At 42.1% G+C, this 17,107-nt stretch overlaps 2 protein-coding genes across 2 annotated transcripts; both read left to right on the top strand.

Moving 5' to 3' along the window:
* The first annotated feature begins 114 nt into the window (after window positions 1-114).
* LOC139623731 (C-type lectin domain family 4 member E-like) lies at window positions 115-3,265 on the top strand. The gene is made up of 6 exons (XM_071482204.1): window positions 115-306; window positions 407-505; window positions 1,026-1,205; window positions 1,818-1,960; window positions 2,727-2,830; window positions 3,069-3,265. Exons 1-6 carry the CDS (start codon window positions 237-239, stop codon window positions 3,223-3,225), a joined length of 753 nt encoding a protein of 250 aa, XP_071338305.1. The 5' UTR covers window positions 115-236; the 3' UTR covers window positions 3,226-3,265.
* Window positions 3,266-3,306: 41 nt separating this feature from the next.
* On the top strand, window positions 3,307-15,078 carry LOC139623739 (CD209 antigen-like protein E). The gene is made up of 6 exons (XM_071482217.1): window positions 3,307-3,533; window positions 3,623-3,724; window positions 4,324-4,503; window positions 6,119-6,261; window positions 13,683-13,786; window positions 14,529-15,078. The coding sequence occupies exons 1-6, from the start codon at window positions 3,464-3,466 to the stop codon at window positions 14,677-14,679; spliced, it is 750 nt and encodes a 249-aa protein (XP_071338318.1). The 5' UTR covers window positions 3,307-3,463; the 3' UTR covers window positions 14,680-15,078.
* The last annotated feature ends 2,029 nt before the right edge of the window (window positions 15,079-17,107 follow it).

Here is a 17,107-nt window from a genome sequence, read left to right as displayed (position 1 = left end):
ATGTTATAATAATATAATTTGATATAAGTATAATATAGAAATTAATTTAACTGCCATTACACAGATGTTAAACAAAATAAAATCCAGTTTCATTACTGCAGAAACTACTTGAACACCTGTGAAACCTGAGGCTTCCTCATGAGTTGAAATTGAACAGCAGCGTCATCATTTACACTCTGTGTTCCACAGTCCGTGCTGCAGCACTGAGCTTCAGGAAACATTTGTCTTTGTCAGCAATGGAAGAAATCTACTGCAACGTTCAGCAAGTGAAGCCTGTCGACTCGAAACCTTCAACAAATCAGACAGGTAAGAATGAACTGATCTGTGTGTAACAGACTGAGCTGTGTATAAGTGTATGTCAGCATCTGTCGTTACATAGTTTACTCCTTCTCACTGGTCTGTTCAGGTCCCAGCAGCTCTGAGAGATTTCATGGAGCTGTTGTTCTCTGTCTGGGGCTGCTGAGTGTTTTCCTGCTGGCTGGGCTCATCGGCCTCGGTGCCCGCTGTGAGTCTGGTTTTCATAAGTGAGCTCTGCTCTGAAAGAAGAAAGCACCTGTCTCACCATAGCGTGTTTGCCATTCTGGCTTTTTCACTTTCTTCAACTTTGACATCTTGACATCATACTGTTCTGCAAAAACACATCTGGCCATTATTTGATGCTGTAACTCAACAAGGGGAGATTGTGACCATATTTCATGGCTGGTAGGTGGGAGCATAAAACCATGAGGCAGTAGTTATTCCAGTTATAAAGACACAAGAACAGTTTTTGGATTTGTTGACTTGCTGATGACCTGCTGATGACAGCTGTGCTGGTTTGGTCCGTTGAAACAGAGTTTCGCCACAGCTGCTGATGGATGGTTTAAACATAAATTTTCACATGATTCATGAACATAACTCTCATAATCCTGAGGCAAAATCAAGATGCAAATATTGTGACTAAACAGACTGATGCATTCACACTGATACTTTTTTAGTGAACACAAAGAAATATTTCAGCATTGATCTTTTAATTAAATTTATTTCAGACCATGACTCAGTCAGCGATTCAGCTGCAGAGGTGTCCGCCCTCAAAGCCAACCTGACCGAGCGTCTCCAGGCCAGTGACGAGAAGCTCTCCTCCCTGACTGAAGAGAGAGAGCTGCTGATTGCCAGTCTGACTGAAGTGACTGAAGAGCTGAACAGGCTCCAGCGTTGGTCCAAACATAGTGAGTACTGGCCTGTGTGGTTCCCTAATAGATGTCTCCTAACAAAAAGAGCAGGACCCATCACAGTGACATTTATAGATCATCATCATCCTGAGAACCTGCTCTATAGCACGGCCAGATCCTACCCTCAGCTCTGTAAACTATATTTGGATCTCATCCTATCAGCATCTATTTTATAACTTATTCCGACCAGCAGCTGGTGTCACTTCTCACCACAAGGATTCTCAGTTCTTCTAAATAGCTTTCACTTCCTTACAAGACTGTGATCTACTTAGCAATAGTGCAACTTCTTTACATGATGCCAAATAAGACAATTTTAACTTAACAGGAATGTCCCTGTTTACCTCTGATGTGCATCCTGTGTATTCAAAAATAAAGTCTTAGTCATTTGACCTACAGTATCAAGTAAATGAACCTAAAGGAAGGAACTGGAAGGAGCAGCATGAAAGTACCTGAAATGAGGAAGTATGAGGGCTGGCAAATTATATTTCTGGTTTTGATCACAATGATTTTGTTTGATTCTCAACATGTGTTGAGTCCACACCACAACCTCTCAAATAGCCCAGGACATGGGTCCTGTGTGAACTTTAATGTCTTTTGTTTGTCTTACAGAGAAAACGTGTCCCACAGGATGGAGGATGTTCAGTTGTACCTGTTATCTCCTCTCCACTGAGTCTGGTTCCTGGGAAAAAGGCAGAGAGGACTGCGGAGACCGAGGAGCAGATCTGGTGGTTATAGACAGTCATGAAGAACAGGTAGCCTGTGCAACTGTCTCTCTTCATGGTGGAGTTTTTCCCTGACTGGCTCTAGCTGGAAACTTGTCATCTTTCAGTGAAATTTGCTATTTTCGCATGAAAAACATTGCTACCTTGTGATTTGTGTACATGTTGTACATATTTGTAATGACACTGCTTTATAAGTTAACATGATGCTGTGTAACTGAGCTTCAGTAGCAAAACATTATCCAAAGTAAACTTAAAGAATAAATACACCCCAACTCTACTAAATACTACAAGTGTAAAAGACCTCAGAGACCTGCCTTTGCCTTCATGCTGAGGCAGGCGCCAGAGAATTAACCTGAATTAAACCTTCCGGTCCTAGTAGAAACATACAATGTAATTTTGAGGAGAAAATATTGCATTGAGTTTGTTGTTTTCAGGTTGTGGAAAAGATTTCCTCCACTTTGTCTTTTTAGATCTTTAATTCACTTTAGGAGATGTCTCCAATGGACTGTTTGGCTACTTATCTTCTGGAAGAGGGCGGCAGAGCTATTGAGCTACTACATATGCTAGGAACAAACATCTTGTTTCATTGGACAGAGTTCACAGAATCAGTTCTTGTGGTTAAGATTTTAGCTCAGTTGGACAGCCTGTCTGCCTCGTCCCCTCCTCCTCCTGGAGTGATATATATATATATATATATATATATATATATATATATATATATATATATATATATATATGGTTAGAGCTGATACATCTAAAATATAAAACCAGGCTTTCTTTCCTTTATCTTAAACAGGAATTCCTCATTAAAACCATAAACCAAGAAGCTTGGATTGGTTTGACTGACAGAGAAAAAAAGAACACCTGGAAATGGATCGATGGAGCTCCACTTACTCTGATGTAATGCAGTAAAGTAACACATCTACACATCTACAACAGCTGCTGTACATTATCTTTCTTTTTTGGATGACTGTCTAAATTATTATAATTAGGATCAAACTATTGGGAATTATTGGACTCTTACAAGAAATTATTGGATTTCTTGCAAGCATAGCTGCTGTACATAGAGACTTGGGGGGACATGTTGACTTGGGGGCATAGAAATGCTGTAAAGTTCACTTTCTTATTAACCTCCTAGGTACTGGCAAAAAGGGCAGCCAGATAAGGGTAATGGAAATCCAAAGTGGGGTGAAGAGGACTGTGCAGTTATCCAACCTGGAATGAAACATGAAGAGAACTGGAATGATCTGCGGTGTGATGCCTCTAGACAATGGATCTGTGAAGAAATGCCTTAGCAGTTCATGAGTTTTGAAATAATAAATTTGTCAATACTTTTATGATGTATGTTGTGATTATTCAAAAGGCCTTTATGTGTGTGACTGTATATGTGATAAATCAGACCACAAAGTTCCTGTTTGAAGAAAATGTTTATTGGGTATAGTAAGGACTTGTCACTTCCTCAGACCTTAAGATAAACTACTGACACCAACAAGAGTTTAGTCATTTACATGTTAGATATCTTATACTGCATCAATGGAGGAACTCTGCATCAACGTTGACTGTCCAAAGCGTGATGAGTCAAGAATTTCAACAAATCAGACAGGTAAGAATTGTCAGTCAGACAGTCTGTGTATGAATCTGTGTTATTATCTGTTGTTACTGTATTTCTTCACTGCTCTTTTCTCTGTTCAGGTCCCAGCAGCTCTGAGAGGAGATTTCATGGAGCTGTTGTTCTCTCTCTGGGTCTGCTGAGTGGTTTCCTGCTGGCTGCGCTCATCGGCCTCAGTGTCCACTGTGAGTCTGCTTCACAAACAGAAATCAGATGTCAAATTGAATTTGTGATTATATATTTGTGATATCATTCTACTCTTAAAGATGTACATGTTTTGCATAAATATCTGTGTTGCTTATTTTTTTTATTCACTGTCTTGTCTCAGTTTTCTCATATTTTGCTTCTGAAGCAGTTTAGTTTTCAATATTTTGTGAATCTGTACAGAAAAGAAATCAAAACCCAAACTGATTGAATGAACAAAAAAAGACTAATCTTGTTTTGGTGTCATATTCAAATTGACTTTGGTGCAGATCGTCATTTCAGTATTTAACGGTAGTAGAAAATAGATTTGGGAGTTTCACTATGTTCATTAAGTAGCAATGTTTTATTGGTTGATTAAACTTACCTTGCACTTACTGAGTAGATGTCATACTGCACTGAAGCTTTAGTGTCGTTCCTCACTTGTAGGTTGCTTTGGTTAAAAGAGTCTGTAAGATGAATAAATGTAAATGTAAACATCATCTTTCTGAATCATGGGGTAAATATGTGGTCTTGTGAAGTACAGTAACTGTCTCTGTATACATGGCATGAATGCAGGTGTTTTGTGTATCTTGATTTACAGACCATGGTTCAGTGCATGGATTAACTGCAGAGCTCGCCACTATTAAAGCCAACCTGAGTGAGCGTCTCCAGATCAGCGATAACAAGTCTTCCTCCCTGACTGAAGAGAGAGACCAGCTGAATGCCAGACTCACTGAAATCACTGAAGAGCGGGACAGGCTTCAGCGTTTGTCCAGACGCAGTGAGTCCTTGCACATTTGTGTTATTTACACAAATATATTTTTTTGTTCATTTATGAAACATTTTTATTTCATAAATTCAAAGATTAAGACAGCAGGCATTCTCAAACCTGCATTTATGATGAAAAATCTAAATGATTATGGGCCACGAGCAAATCTTTCACTCCACTGCCACATTACAGCAGTAAGTAAGTAAGTTCACCCTCTTCACAGACGACAGATTCTACAGTTTCATGACCAAACTGCTGACACAACTGCTGACCTCTAACTTAACATGCCTCATTTGTATTTACTATGCACTTTTGGTGCACTTCTTCACCTGGGCCCGTGTTCACAAAGCATTTTATCTTACCACTACAACACTCCTAAGTTGCAATTAAAGTTTCTAATGAAAAGTTTTCTCCTAAACCCTCTTCACAAAGCTGCTGAGACCAACTTTTAATTAGGAAAGCAAAAACTTCTAAGTTAACAGGATGTGGCTGACGTCAATTCCCTTGGACGAGCTCACTTGCAAGAACCACAGAGATGGGTTGATGAAGGACAGTCTGTGCCAGTAAAAACTCACGCTCAATATCCCGCAGTCATAATCAAAAATAAAAAAGAAATTTAAAAAAGAAATAAACTAATACAGATGAAATTATGGAGTATTTGCTGTTCACAAAAGTAATGGATTCTCCAAAATGCATCTGTATGATAAGGTTTGTGTAGACCCAGGAAAATTTAATTTTACAATAAAAATGTACATTCAGTTCACTTAATGGGAAAAAATAATAATATACTATTTTTAAAAAACAACAACTCGTAAGCCTTACTAAGAGTCTGCTTTATTTCTCTGTGGCTGGTGAATATCTAAATGGACTTGTGTGATGTGGGTCTACAGAGAGCATTTATTTATTTTGTGAATGGATCGCCTCACAGAAGGGTGGGGGATCTAAGTTGTCAACATTGCAAAGTTGCATTTCCCTGTTGCCAAGCAGCGCAACGTGGCACGTGCGATGTGACCGGGGTCCATTTATGATTCTTTGTAATTTGGTCCGAGAGAGTTAGGAGTCCTCTCAACTATTTCTAACTTCTCCCAGACTCAGGTGCTACTTTTAGTGCTAAGTGGCTTTGTGAATTACTCTTAGTAAAAAAAAAGTAGGAGTTAGGGATGACAAACCCATTATTATTAGGAGTTTCTCCTAAATATTTAAATTTGGAGCTATGTTTAACCTTAAAATGCTTTGTGAATACAGGCCCTAAGTAGTACTTAGTACTTACACCAAGGTCTCCTGCTGCACTGAAGCTCTAGTGATGAGATGTGGTTGCACATCAAGCATCAAACTCTGCAGCCTGGGGTGGTTATACTATAGGCACAAGGAATTTATATAAGCAGTTATGATCACTAGAAGGTGATCTATAAGGTGTAAAATGTTTCATTTTTTAACTTTTGCCTGATATAAAACTAATAAAATATAAACAATCCTGAGCAAAAAAAGCCTCAAACTATCCAACAAAGTCATACCAACCAAATGAGTGTCATTATTTGGGGTCTTAAAGTGACTGACATCAACAAAACTAACTTCACAAGCAGTAGATCTGTAATGCCTCTTGATGTATCTCTTGTATATCCTGCAGACAAAACCTGTCCCACAGGATGGAGGATGTTCAGTTGTACCTGTTATTTCTTCTCCACTGAGTCTGGTTCCTGGGAAAAAGGCAGAGAGGACTGCAGAGCCAAAGGAGCAGATCTGGTGGTTATAGACAGTCCTGAACAGCGGGTACAGTATGTGTGTGTGTGTGTGTGCGCGTGTGTGTATGTTATTGTATTCTGTCTGCAACAACAATTACTCTATCTCACCATGGACAACATTTTTTAAAAACTGAAGATGTCTTTTCCATGATTCTATTGTTGGGAGATGTAGTAGGAGCAAATATTTGGTTGTCAGCTAATTATTAATAATTACCGATTATTAATATTCATAAAGTTATTATTAAAATGTAATAATATCAGGGCACCACCCTGTCAGCAGGGACTAACAGTCAAACTATGTTAGTCTCAAAAGCATTTACTAAAAAGTGTCAATATTTGATATATTAACATTTATAAGGCAAACGCTAAAAGCAAAATTTCGAGCGCTGACCATCCAAACCAGCTGTTATCACTTCAAACATGCACCAATACTCACAGACAGAACCGGGGTCTGACCTCTCACATGTTTTTAGTGGAAGGATGGCGTGGACGTAATCCAGGTTGTTGCCACGCTATCCAAGCATAAAAAGGGTTTGTGTGTAAATGCAGGTGTGTGTGTGTGTTAGTGGGAAAAGGAAGAGAAAGAAAGAGAGAACTGCAGAACCTGAAGTGAGTGTGTGCAGCAACACCGAAGTGTACAAATACTACAGCTAAGTACCGAACACCCAAGATAAACGAAAGAACAATAGCAAGTTTCACAATTCAGCAGAGCAACACGGAATGTGTTGCTCTGCAGCATAGGACGCAGCGGCCCTGATTTGGTTTAAATCAGAGAATTCAATCACTGATACCGTGAGCGACCCGGTGAACTCATTCAGGGCCTGCGCACCCGCCATCTTGAGTCTCTTGTGAGGGACATAGAGCGTTTCGACCCCAGTAATAGGGAGTCTAACATTGATAACTATCTTTGGGAAGTTGACCGTTGCCTTCTCAACTTGCCACACGCTTCCGCTCATGAAAAACTGAAGCTTATCTGGAAGACCACTGCCAGAAGTGTCCATTTCTTTATGGAAATGCTCCCACCAGGGACTCGAGACCGATACTCATCGCTCTGTCGGTCTTGGAGCTTTCGCGATCATTGAAAAGAAGCAGGAACCTCCAAAAGAATAAAAGAGTGCCTAAGAGCCGCATACTTTCAGGGACGCAACACACGAGGTTTGGAGGAGGATTATGCCTTTAAATCCTTATTCCTCCACAATCTTCATGAAAGTGTGCATTATGACGTGACCATGCACTGCAGAACAGGTGATTTCACTATGCAGGAAATCAGGAGGTATGTGCAGCTGGCATGGGAGACACATGTCCGCCCAAGGAGAGGACCTGAAAGTGGCGCCAGAGTCCTGGGAATCCAAACTTCAGAGAGAGCAGCTCTAGAACTTGAAGGCAATGAAATGCCTCGCGCCAGGTCAAACCCCAGAACAGGATTTCAGGGACATTGAGCCCCGTCACCGGGACGGGCAACAGAACCAAGGGACTGGAAACTAAGGCAACATAGTCAACCAAACAAGAAGGTCCAGTTCGAGCGGAACACCAAGCAGGAAGGTAAGTATAACGGCAAGGTCTCAAACCACCCCAGAGGGAAGAGTTTGAAACGGGAAATGGAAGAGCTGGTCCGGAGATGTTTGACAGAGGCAGCATGGCAGCTTGAGGCGCCCAGTTGCTCATCCACGCCACCAGACTCCTCAAAGGAACCCGACACCAGTCCACCATCAGCGTGACTAAGATGGGTGCCCTCTCCCACTGCTGCCAAAGTCTACTTTGTGAGCTGGGGAAAGGAACCAGAAAAGGCAAACGCACTTCTCAAGGCCACAACTCCTGACAGCTCACATTCTCCTTTCTTAACCTTCTTGGGCAAACTTGTCCACAATGGAAACACCTCCGTGATAGTAGGGGGTTGCATCAACACCTTAGCCTTGCTTGACTTAGGGTCTGAAATCAGCCTGATGTGCTCCAGTATGTTTGCAGAAGTTGCTAGAGCAATGATCGAGGCTTGCAACGTCAACATCACAAGCTACACGCAGGATAGGTCACCCATTACCAGGCACGCGTGGGTTGATCTCACCTTCCAGGAAATGACTCTTGTGCATCCTATTTACATTAGCATGATTGACATTGAACCATCGCTCATGGGCCAGGATCTGCTTGACTGACTGGCTCCACTCATTGACTATCATCGTGGACACATTTGGGTTCAGGTCGACACACCGAAGCCACTCTGTCCCAATATCAGTCCACCGCCATCATTCAAGAATCCAAGGAGCCCCTGTCAAGGCTCATGCCTCTTTCAGAGCACAGTTCTCGGTCCCACTCAGGCATGCCACAGTCCGACAGCCATAACACTCTTCACGACTACAAATCTTTCTCATGTTCATTGAAAAAAGAAAACCCAGCATTGTACAGCCCCTATCTGATCTGAGGTGTGCATCTCAACGACATTATGATCCAAGATGCTTGCTTGGCTCTGTGGTCTGAGAAGTCTGCTGTCAGCCAAAAGCTGTACAATGAACTGTGCCAGCTTGACCTTCCTCCACCCTCCGTGCAGAAAAGTCACCGCTTTTACTCTTCCATATCATCACAACTTTACCTCAAGGCGACCGGGGTATATGCCCTTTCCGTATACATGGGAAAAAACAGGTGATATACTTCATAAGTGTCGTCCCTCAACTACAAACTTCCTTGTGGGGGACCTGTTTGTTAGACTCGGTGCCCAACTGGACACAGTTAATCAAGTTCTGTGGTCCAAGGCAAATGCAGAAAAGTGTCACTTGACCACAGAACCAGAACAGATGTTCTCCGGGCAGACCATCCCCCAGGCATGTCAGGTCACCAGTTAAAGCAATATAACCTGTGTCACAAGCGTTTTTCCAACCCTTGCCATGTTTCTGGGAGATTAACTTGACTATCTGTGGCACGCCCCTACTTGAGTTGAACAAGATTGCCAGGCCACTTACTGAGCTCCTACGCGTGGACAGAGACCCAAGAGCAGGTTTTCTGTAAAATGAAAGAAAAACTCTAGTCTGCACCCTGCCTGGCCTACCCAGACAAAGACAGAGAGTACCACCGTGAGGCAAGCTTCTCAGCCCACTGCCGCAGTGCCACCCTGACACAAAAATATGACACAGACAAGTGACTTGTGGCATATGAAAGCCGACCTCTGAGCTCAGTTGAGGTAAAGTTTTCAGACTGAGAAAGCCCTTCTTGCCACTGTTTGGGCTGTAGAACACTTTCGTAGCTACGCTGGCAGCCAGAAGGTCATCATTGAGAGTTTCCACCAACCCATCACCTTTCTGAACAGCCAGTGTCTGAGGGAAGACTGATATCCAAAAGCCCTATCACTGCCTGGATGATGACATTGCAAGGCTATGAGACTGAGGTAAAATATGCCCAGAACAAAAAATTGACACTGGGACAGGGAATGGCCGAATGTCAGCACTGCAGTGACAAAAGCCAGCTGAGCTCACCTTCCCTCCTCCACCACCACTCCATCGATTCCTTCAAACCATCATTATTATGATGAGAACCTCTACCAAGACCTCCCAAAGGTCTACGTGGATGGTTGTTCATTTCACCATGAAAGTCAACTTCGGGCCGAAGTTGGTATATTATGGACCAACTGCGACAGTGGTGAGCCAAATCACTACCAACTAGGTCCCAAAATCAGTCTGTAAGCAGAAATCACTGCAGTCCTCATCACACTGCAACAAGCTACTAAGATAGCCGTGACACAGCTAGTGATCTACTCCGACTCAAATTACGCACGTCAAAGTTTCATCTCTCACTTCCCCACACAGAAGAAAAATGGCATGAAAAAAAGCCAAAAACAAAGAGGTCAAACACTCATGTCACACTTGTAACTGACAAAGGAATGACCCATCTCCAGGTCGACTGGATTGGACCTGTTCCCAAATCTTCATGAGGGAATAAATACCTTCTCACTGTTACTTGCGCTTTCACCAAGTGGGTGGAGTGCCTCCCAGCACCCAATGACACAGCTGTCACAACCGCAGTCTTGCTGCTCAACCATGTGTTCAGCCGTTGGGGTCTATCCCTCTCCGTAGATTCAGATCAAGGTACCCATTTTACTCCGAGTGTAATGACAGCCTTGTACAACACCGCTACAAGGGAATCACACCCTTGGAGATGATGACTGAGAGACAAATGACCCTGCCTCTGCACCTCTTATATCACCCTGAGGACGTCAGTATTGCAACTGCCTATATGGCACACCAATACATGACAGACCTCCACAACCACCTTCGTGTCACATTTGCATGGGCTCAAAAGAATCTTGAAGACAGTGCTAAGGGGGCCTATTATGATAGGAAGGCGTCCCACTACGAATACCAGGTAGGAGACAAAGTCCTGTACTTCAGATTCGACTGACCAGCAGGAACCTCCAAAAAGTTCTTGCCCAGCTGGTCAAGCCCCTTTGAGATTGTAGGAAAACTGTCACAAGTAGCTTACAGAATCCCAAAACCAAAGGGGTCACCAGCATACAAATGGGTTCATTCGAACTAAATCAAACTGAACAAATCTTTCTCATTCCCAGAAAAGGAAACTGCCCCTACACCCGAAAAGGGGAAGCTGTCCTCATGTTAAGTAAAGCCAGACACAAGACAAGAACACAGTAGAAGTAGCTGCATGCCTCAACTCACCCACCAGCATGCACTAACTCACTTTTCAACCACTGTTCCCATAAGTACCTGAATTTTGGTTTGTTTCAGGATGAAACTCGCTTGGGTTCTTGGCATTCTCCTCAGTCTACAAGTTGACCAGCTAACCAATGTGATCGAACATGGTCCACCAACTGGTACCGTCCTACAAGATACACCCAATTTCTTAATCACCCACTGTGGCCTCTACACCCAGAGAATCTACGTGCGTCTTGATCCTTGGGATATATACTGTAAACACATCCGCCTTCCCCCACAACTAACTGAGGGAAGACTAAGCACACAAACTCATGGCACAATCGAACGGGCCAAACAAACCAATGCCCACATTCTCGAACAGTTTCTAGCCACCGAGCAGGACCTCAGTGGTCAGAAACGACCAAAACGCTTTCTTGGTGGACTGATTGCCACAGCATCAACCATCGGATCCCTATTTTCAGCTGGCCTCTTAGCTGCCAGCTCGGTCAGCCTCAGCACACTCCAAAAACACATGGGTGAACTCAATGAGGAGATGCCAGAAATCCAACAGAGACTCTGTCTCCAACAAGAACAATTGTTGGACCTTGGTAAAACCCTCCAGGGGACAGTAGTCACTGTCAATTTACACTCTGCTCTACTTAACAACACTTTGCATGCTTTAGGAACCCTGTCACAGATTGTTAGAGAAGACATTATGTATGTGGGAATAGTTAAGGATCTAATGCAAGATCTCATGAGAGAGATCAGCTCCTCAGTCAACAGCCTAAGCAGTGGGAAAATTCCCACTTACTTGGTCTCCTTAGAACTTGTTGAGTAAATACTTAAATCCACTACTACCACCGTTGTCCAGTCTTCACAACTACACCTAGCATATAGCCTTGGCAGTGCAATCCCAATCTCTGTAGACCCCCAGAGTCTAGAAATAGGATTCATTCTTAACTTACCCATTGTTGAAAGGCCAAATGTATATAGACTCAAGTTAGTTTTAAATTTTGGTGGTCTTTATGTACACATTGGTTGTTTTGATTTTTTAGGTTCATTGTCAAGTAGCACAAAATTGTGTGAATAATGCCTGTTAATTGCATCACAAATAATCAAAATATCTCTGCCCAGACGTAGACTCAATGTCTGCCCAGACACTAATGCCTCAATAAACTGTTTGAACTGTCCTAACTCTCTACCAGCTCCAGGAAACAGGTTGGTCCTAAGACTGTGTCCAGCACCCCACTCTTCAGACCAAAAGGGGGATGTTGGGATCTCATGCCATGTGACAATGGACAAAGACAATGGAAGGCCTATTCAAGCCAGAGACCCCATTGGACGACCCCAAGGTTCCCTTGTGACATCACACAGGTAATAAAAGCCGGCTGCAACAGCCGTGACTCCCGTCGCTGAAAGGAAGCACCCCACAAACGTTTGGACATTTTGTCATAGACCTAAAGTCTTTAACTCAGTGGATGAGCAAGTAGACTCGTTACATTCACTGAATGTTACCGGATCCGGAGGAGACAGCCGCTCCGCATCAGCTGATCTCCGATTTACCTGCAGAAGGATGAAGGATTTTGTCGGAGGAAACGGACCACATGTTTCCCTCCAAGTGAGTCAACTCTGCTGTTTCTTCCACTGCCCTGAAGAAACCAGCCACCGTTATTACTCCAGGAACGAGATAACAGCCCCGCCAGCTTTTATGACACAGCTGAAGCCGCATCGGCGAATCTCCACACCTCAACTCAACTCATTCCTTAACCGGTTGAAGGACCAGTATCAGGCACGATGAGTGTTAACTCACCCGCCCTGTTACTGTGTGGTAAGGGAAGAGTTTGCTGGACCTCTTGGTAGCTAACAGAACCCTGTTGTTCAGGTTCTGCAGTTCTCTCTTTCTTTCTCTTCTTTTCCCCACTAACACACATACACACACCTGCATATACACACAAACCCTTTTTATGCTTGGATAGCGTAGCAACAACCTGGATTACGTCCATGCCATCCTTCCACTAAAAGCACGTGAGAGGTCATACCCCAGTTCCTTTGTCCCTCACTACTTTTGTTAAACCCTGTGCCATTTTAGACTCCACCTATGTGGTCTTGGCCGCCATCTTCCCTCTACACACCCGCGCACATACGTGTGTGCACACGTACACACACACACATGCGCGCGTACCCACATACTCTTCCTATCACACACACACGGACAGACATACGTGCATACATGTATCACATGCGTACCAATTCCCTTGACTGTTTAACATAGTGTCAGTTGTTTAACTTAGCAGTTTATTGGTTAAGGGTAATATTGATTGCCATTGATGTTACATTTGTTAATAAACCCTTCTTCGAATTTGAACAGTCTCTGTCTGTGAGTATTGGTGCATGTTTGCAGTGATAACAGCTGGTTGGAATGGACAGCGCTCGAAATTCAACCTTCAGTGTTTGCCTTATAAATGTTAATATTTCAAATATTGACACTTTTTAGTAAATGTTTTTGAGACTAACATTATAGTTTGACTGTTAGTCCCTGCTCACAGGGTGGTGCCCCAATATTATTACATTTTAATAATAACTTTATGAATATTGATAATTACTTCGGTAATTATTAATAATTAGCTGAGAACCAAACATTTACTCCTATTACTTCTGCCAACTCTACAGAGAGTTAAATGAAGCGTTTTTATCTTCTTTCCATCATCAATCGATATGATCAGATAAATACTTGACATATAAATCATAAAAAATATTACACTTATTTTGTGATTTAACTAAAAAAATGTATAATGTGATTTCTTTATATTTTTACCAGACATTTCTCGCTGGACTCATATCAAAACCAACTTGGATTGGTTTGACTGACAGAGAGGAGGAGGGGATCTGGAAATGGGTCGATGGAACTCCACTGAAGCTGACGTAAGGCTTCACTTGGTTCTGAATATAGACTTTTTTTTATTTATTGACATAAATAATGTAACAAACAAAAAGCTTAGAAGTTCTGGATCAACAGCCAAAACGTAACAAACAAAATAAATGTATTTTATTTCATTCTTAATCAGGTCGTCTCAGTAAGATGAAGATCTCTCTTTCAAGAAAGACCTGTGAACAAGAAAATCATAAGAAGACAAACACACAAACAGCAAACACAAAAAACACAACTAAGACACATCTAATAAGAACAAGTGTCTATTTGCACCTGGGTGAAAATAGTCTCATGGCAGCGTTTTGGCTATTTGCACCTGTAGGAAACAAGCTGTCTTTTTGTGACCTTCAAAAATGAGCCATACATGAGGTGGCGTTATAAACATCGACTGCTGTCAGAAGCTTGTTAAACGCTGCTGTAGCAGAAGGGCTTTGGAAAATCAGGTGAGATAGTATAAAGATCAACAAAGTCCACATTAGGAGGAGGTCATGGTGGACACATGGGTCTAGCACAGGACTCTCCCCCAGCAGACTGGGGTGTGACTCCTGTGGGAAATGTTGCTGTTTACTTATTGTTAGACTGAGTTGTTTAGTATCTTGTTTTATTATTTATATTATTATATTCAGAGCCTGAAACCAAGAACATTTTAATATCCTAAACCTCTTGCTTTTGTCTGTGAGGTTTGCTTGTACGAGATAAACATTGTCATGATTCTCTTGTTCCCCGACCTGCTAGGTATTGGGAGAAAAATCAGCCTGATAATGGTGGTGGAGACCCACAGTATGGTGAAGAGGACTGTGCACACATCAGAACTTTGGAGGACACAAATTGGAATGATCTGTCATGTGATTCTTCTCTGCAGTGGATCTGTGAAAAAATGATCTAATTCTGTCAAATCTGGTTTTACAGTGTAAGATATGATTCAGTAAAGCTTTTAGTAAAAACTGTTCTTGTATGTTTGTTCAAAATGTAGCTCTGTGTATGGGTTTGACTCTGCTGAAGACGACACTGTGTATATTTAAACCCTCCAAATTGCAGCTGTAACATTGAAAAGCACTTACAGGTGATAATAAAAGTGACTCAACACAGTCTGTGAGTCAGACTTTTTACAGTCTAAAATTGCAGCTTTCAGAAAATAAAGAATAACAAAAAGAAAATATACACAACTGTTAGGTTAGTTATCAAGAGTAATGTTTCTGGCTGGACCTGCCACAGTCCAGCGCTACATCCCTGAATGTCTGTGAGTGGTGAAGCTATACCATTGGTAGGCCAAGTGTTGCAGTTCACCTATTGGCTGTTACTCTTTCAAACATTTTCTCTTACATCATCAGGGGCATTTGCAGGGATCCACAACAGCTTTCATTTATACATTTTTCTATTATTCACCTTTTCAAATCACTTGACAGTGTGGCTTCACATCACATGTTGCACTCTGAGAAAGATCTGCGTGTCTTTTCTCTAACTTGCTACAAGATGAATTTGGGCATTAAGATAAGAAAACAGTTGGATAACTTCTAAGTTGGTGTATTTGACACTTTGCACAGTTATTTGAGTTACTAATACTACTGTGATAATATAAAGAAACTTTTTGAATTTGATATTTTGCTTTTATGATCAGTTTTGCTCAGAAACTTGAGAAATTGTGCATTTTTTGTGCATCTTTGTTGTTGTGACTGAGCATGGGAAAAAGTTTTAGTTTGTTTAAAAGGAAGTGTAGAAAATCCCCACCTCCTTCCACATCCCTCCTTCACCTCAACTCCTTCTACCCCTCTTCCTTCCCCTCACATCACTGGAGGGCGGAGCTGAGAAGTTCATTTCGGCAGGTAGCTCACCTGAGGCAGGCCTTTCTGCCCTGGAGAACAAAGGAGCTGGCTGTCTAATCCTCATCCTCCCCAATTCCTAATTGTTGAGCTGCATAGTTGATAATCAATCAGCTAAACAATAAATGAGATGAACTGGATCCTCTGTGTTTGTGGCATTGTTTTAAACCAACAACTCATTGCGTTGATCTACCATAATCTGGAACCAGTCCCTTCACACACCCAGCAATACTTTACAGGAAGTGACCAGATGATGTTTGATAATCCATTTTGGCACATCTGAAACTTATTCAAAGGCTCAATTCAGATAAGTTCATGAAAAACAGCTAAACATCTTCAAAATGCAGCTGGTTTAGCAGAGCTCTGTGATTACCATCTCATTTTGATTGTAGCACGTTTTATGTAATTTGGTGATTAAGCTGCCCTTAAATTTCATACATGAATGTATTGAATTATAAATTAAAAGAAATTGAATAAAATATTCATAATTGTGTTTTCATTAGTGTATAATCATCTGAAACTGAAAATATCACTGTGTTTTTGTTAGCTTAGATTGAGCCCTTCATATCTGCACAGGGAGCAGGTCCTCTCCCACAGAGTTCAGCCATGTTTCTACAGTAGCCCTGAACGGACAAACCAAACACTGGCTCTAGAAAGAGACTTCCACATTTTTACATTACCTGAAGGCCACAGTAAATTCTCCTGTAAACAATTTTAATACAAGCTTGGACAGGGAGGAGAGAGGGGAGGGGTATTCAACTTCTTGCTGTCTGCAACCTCACCACTAGATGCTACTAATTCCCACACAATGATCCTTAAATAGTTCTTGGACACAGAAACTTAAAACCAAACAAATTCTTAAACAAATGTGTTCAAAAGGAAAAGAAAACTGAGAGAGCAGTTTGTCGATAGGTACTGTAGAAGATCATCCAAAGGCAAAGTGCTTTCCTTTGTTACTCAGGTGGTTCTGGTCTGACCTGATTGGAGGGGAGGAAACCTATAAGGCCTGGGCTGGGATCCCAGATCTCTCTCTCTCTCTCTCTCTCTCTCTCTCTCTCTCTCTCTCTCTCTCTCTCTTCCTCCATGCAGGAGGCATGGAGCCACCACCGCAGTAGCTGTGTCCAGGATTGAGGGGTTTGGAGCATAATTTGGGGGCTTGTCTGGGATCTGAACCCCGGACCTCTCTCCAGCGCCATTGAGCACCTTGGCTGCCAGTTAATGGCGTGTTATGACTCAGATTGTGATCCCATGTCCATATCAAACAGACATTTTGAGTCTGGCACATGCTAATCCTCTTGCTGGGCATTTGTGTATTAAGAAAACGTACCATCATATTTTGCACCACTTCTTTTGGCCTGGATTAAAGAGAGATGTCACATCACTGTAAATCTTGTCATACCTGTCAGGTAGCTGCAAAGCCAAATCACACCATTCCTCCTGCACCGCTGTATCCCATTCCAGTAGTGGGTGAGCCATTTGAACGTGTTTTGGTCA

The sequence above is a fragment of the Trachinotus anak genome, unplaced genomic scaffold (genome assembly GCF_046630095.1).
Source record: "Trachinotus anak isolate AG129_WGS33_773 ecotype Australia unplaced genomic scaffold, CSIRO_AGI_Tana_v1 ptg000001l, whole genome shotgun sequence".
Classification (NCBI taxonomy): domain Eukaryota; kingdom Metazoa; phylum Chordata; class Actinopteri; order Carangiformes; family Carangidae; genus Trachinotus; species Trachinotus anak.
This window is presented reverse-complemented; position numbering and strand designations above follow the sequence as displayed.

Excerpts from the sequence above, each read along its gene's own strand:
- LOC139623739 (XM_071482217.1), top strand. The coding sequence starts at position 3,464 with ATGGAGGAACTCTGCATCAACGTTGACTGTCCAAAGCGTGATGAGTCA. Across the intron at positions 3,534-3,622 it reads AATTTCAACAAATCAGACAG|GTCCCAGCAGCTCTGAGAGG; the intron begins GTAAGAATTGTC and ends TTCTCTGTTCAG. Across the intron at positions 13,787-14,528 it reads GGAACTCCACTGAAGCTGAC|GTATTGGGAGAAAAATCAGC; the intron begins GTAAGGCTTCAC and ends CCGACCTGCTAG.
- LOC139623731 (XM_071482204.1), top strand. The coding sequence starts at position 237 with ATGGAAGAAATCTACTGCAACGTTCAGCAAGTGAAGCCTGTCGACTCG. Across the intron at positions 506-1,025 it reads CATCGGCCTCGGTGCCCGCT|ACCATGACTCAGTCAGCGAT; the intron begins GTGAGTCTGGTT and ends AATTTATTTCAG. Across the intron at positions 1,206-1,817 it reads CCAGCGTTGGTCCAAACATA|AGAAAACGTGTCCCACAGGA; the intron begins GTGAGTACTGGC and ends TTTGTCTTACAG.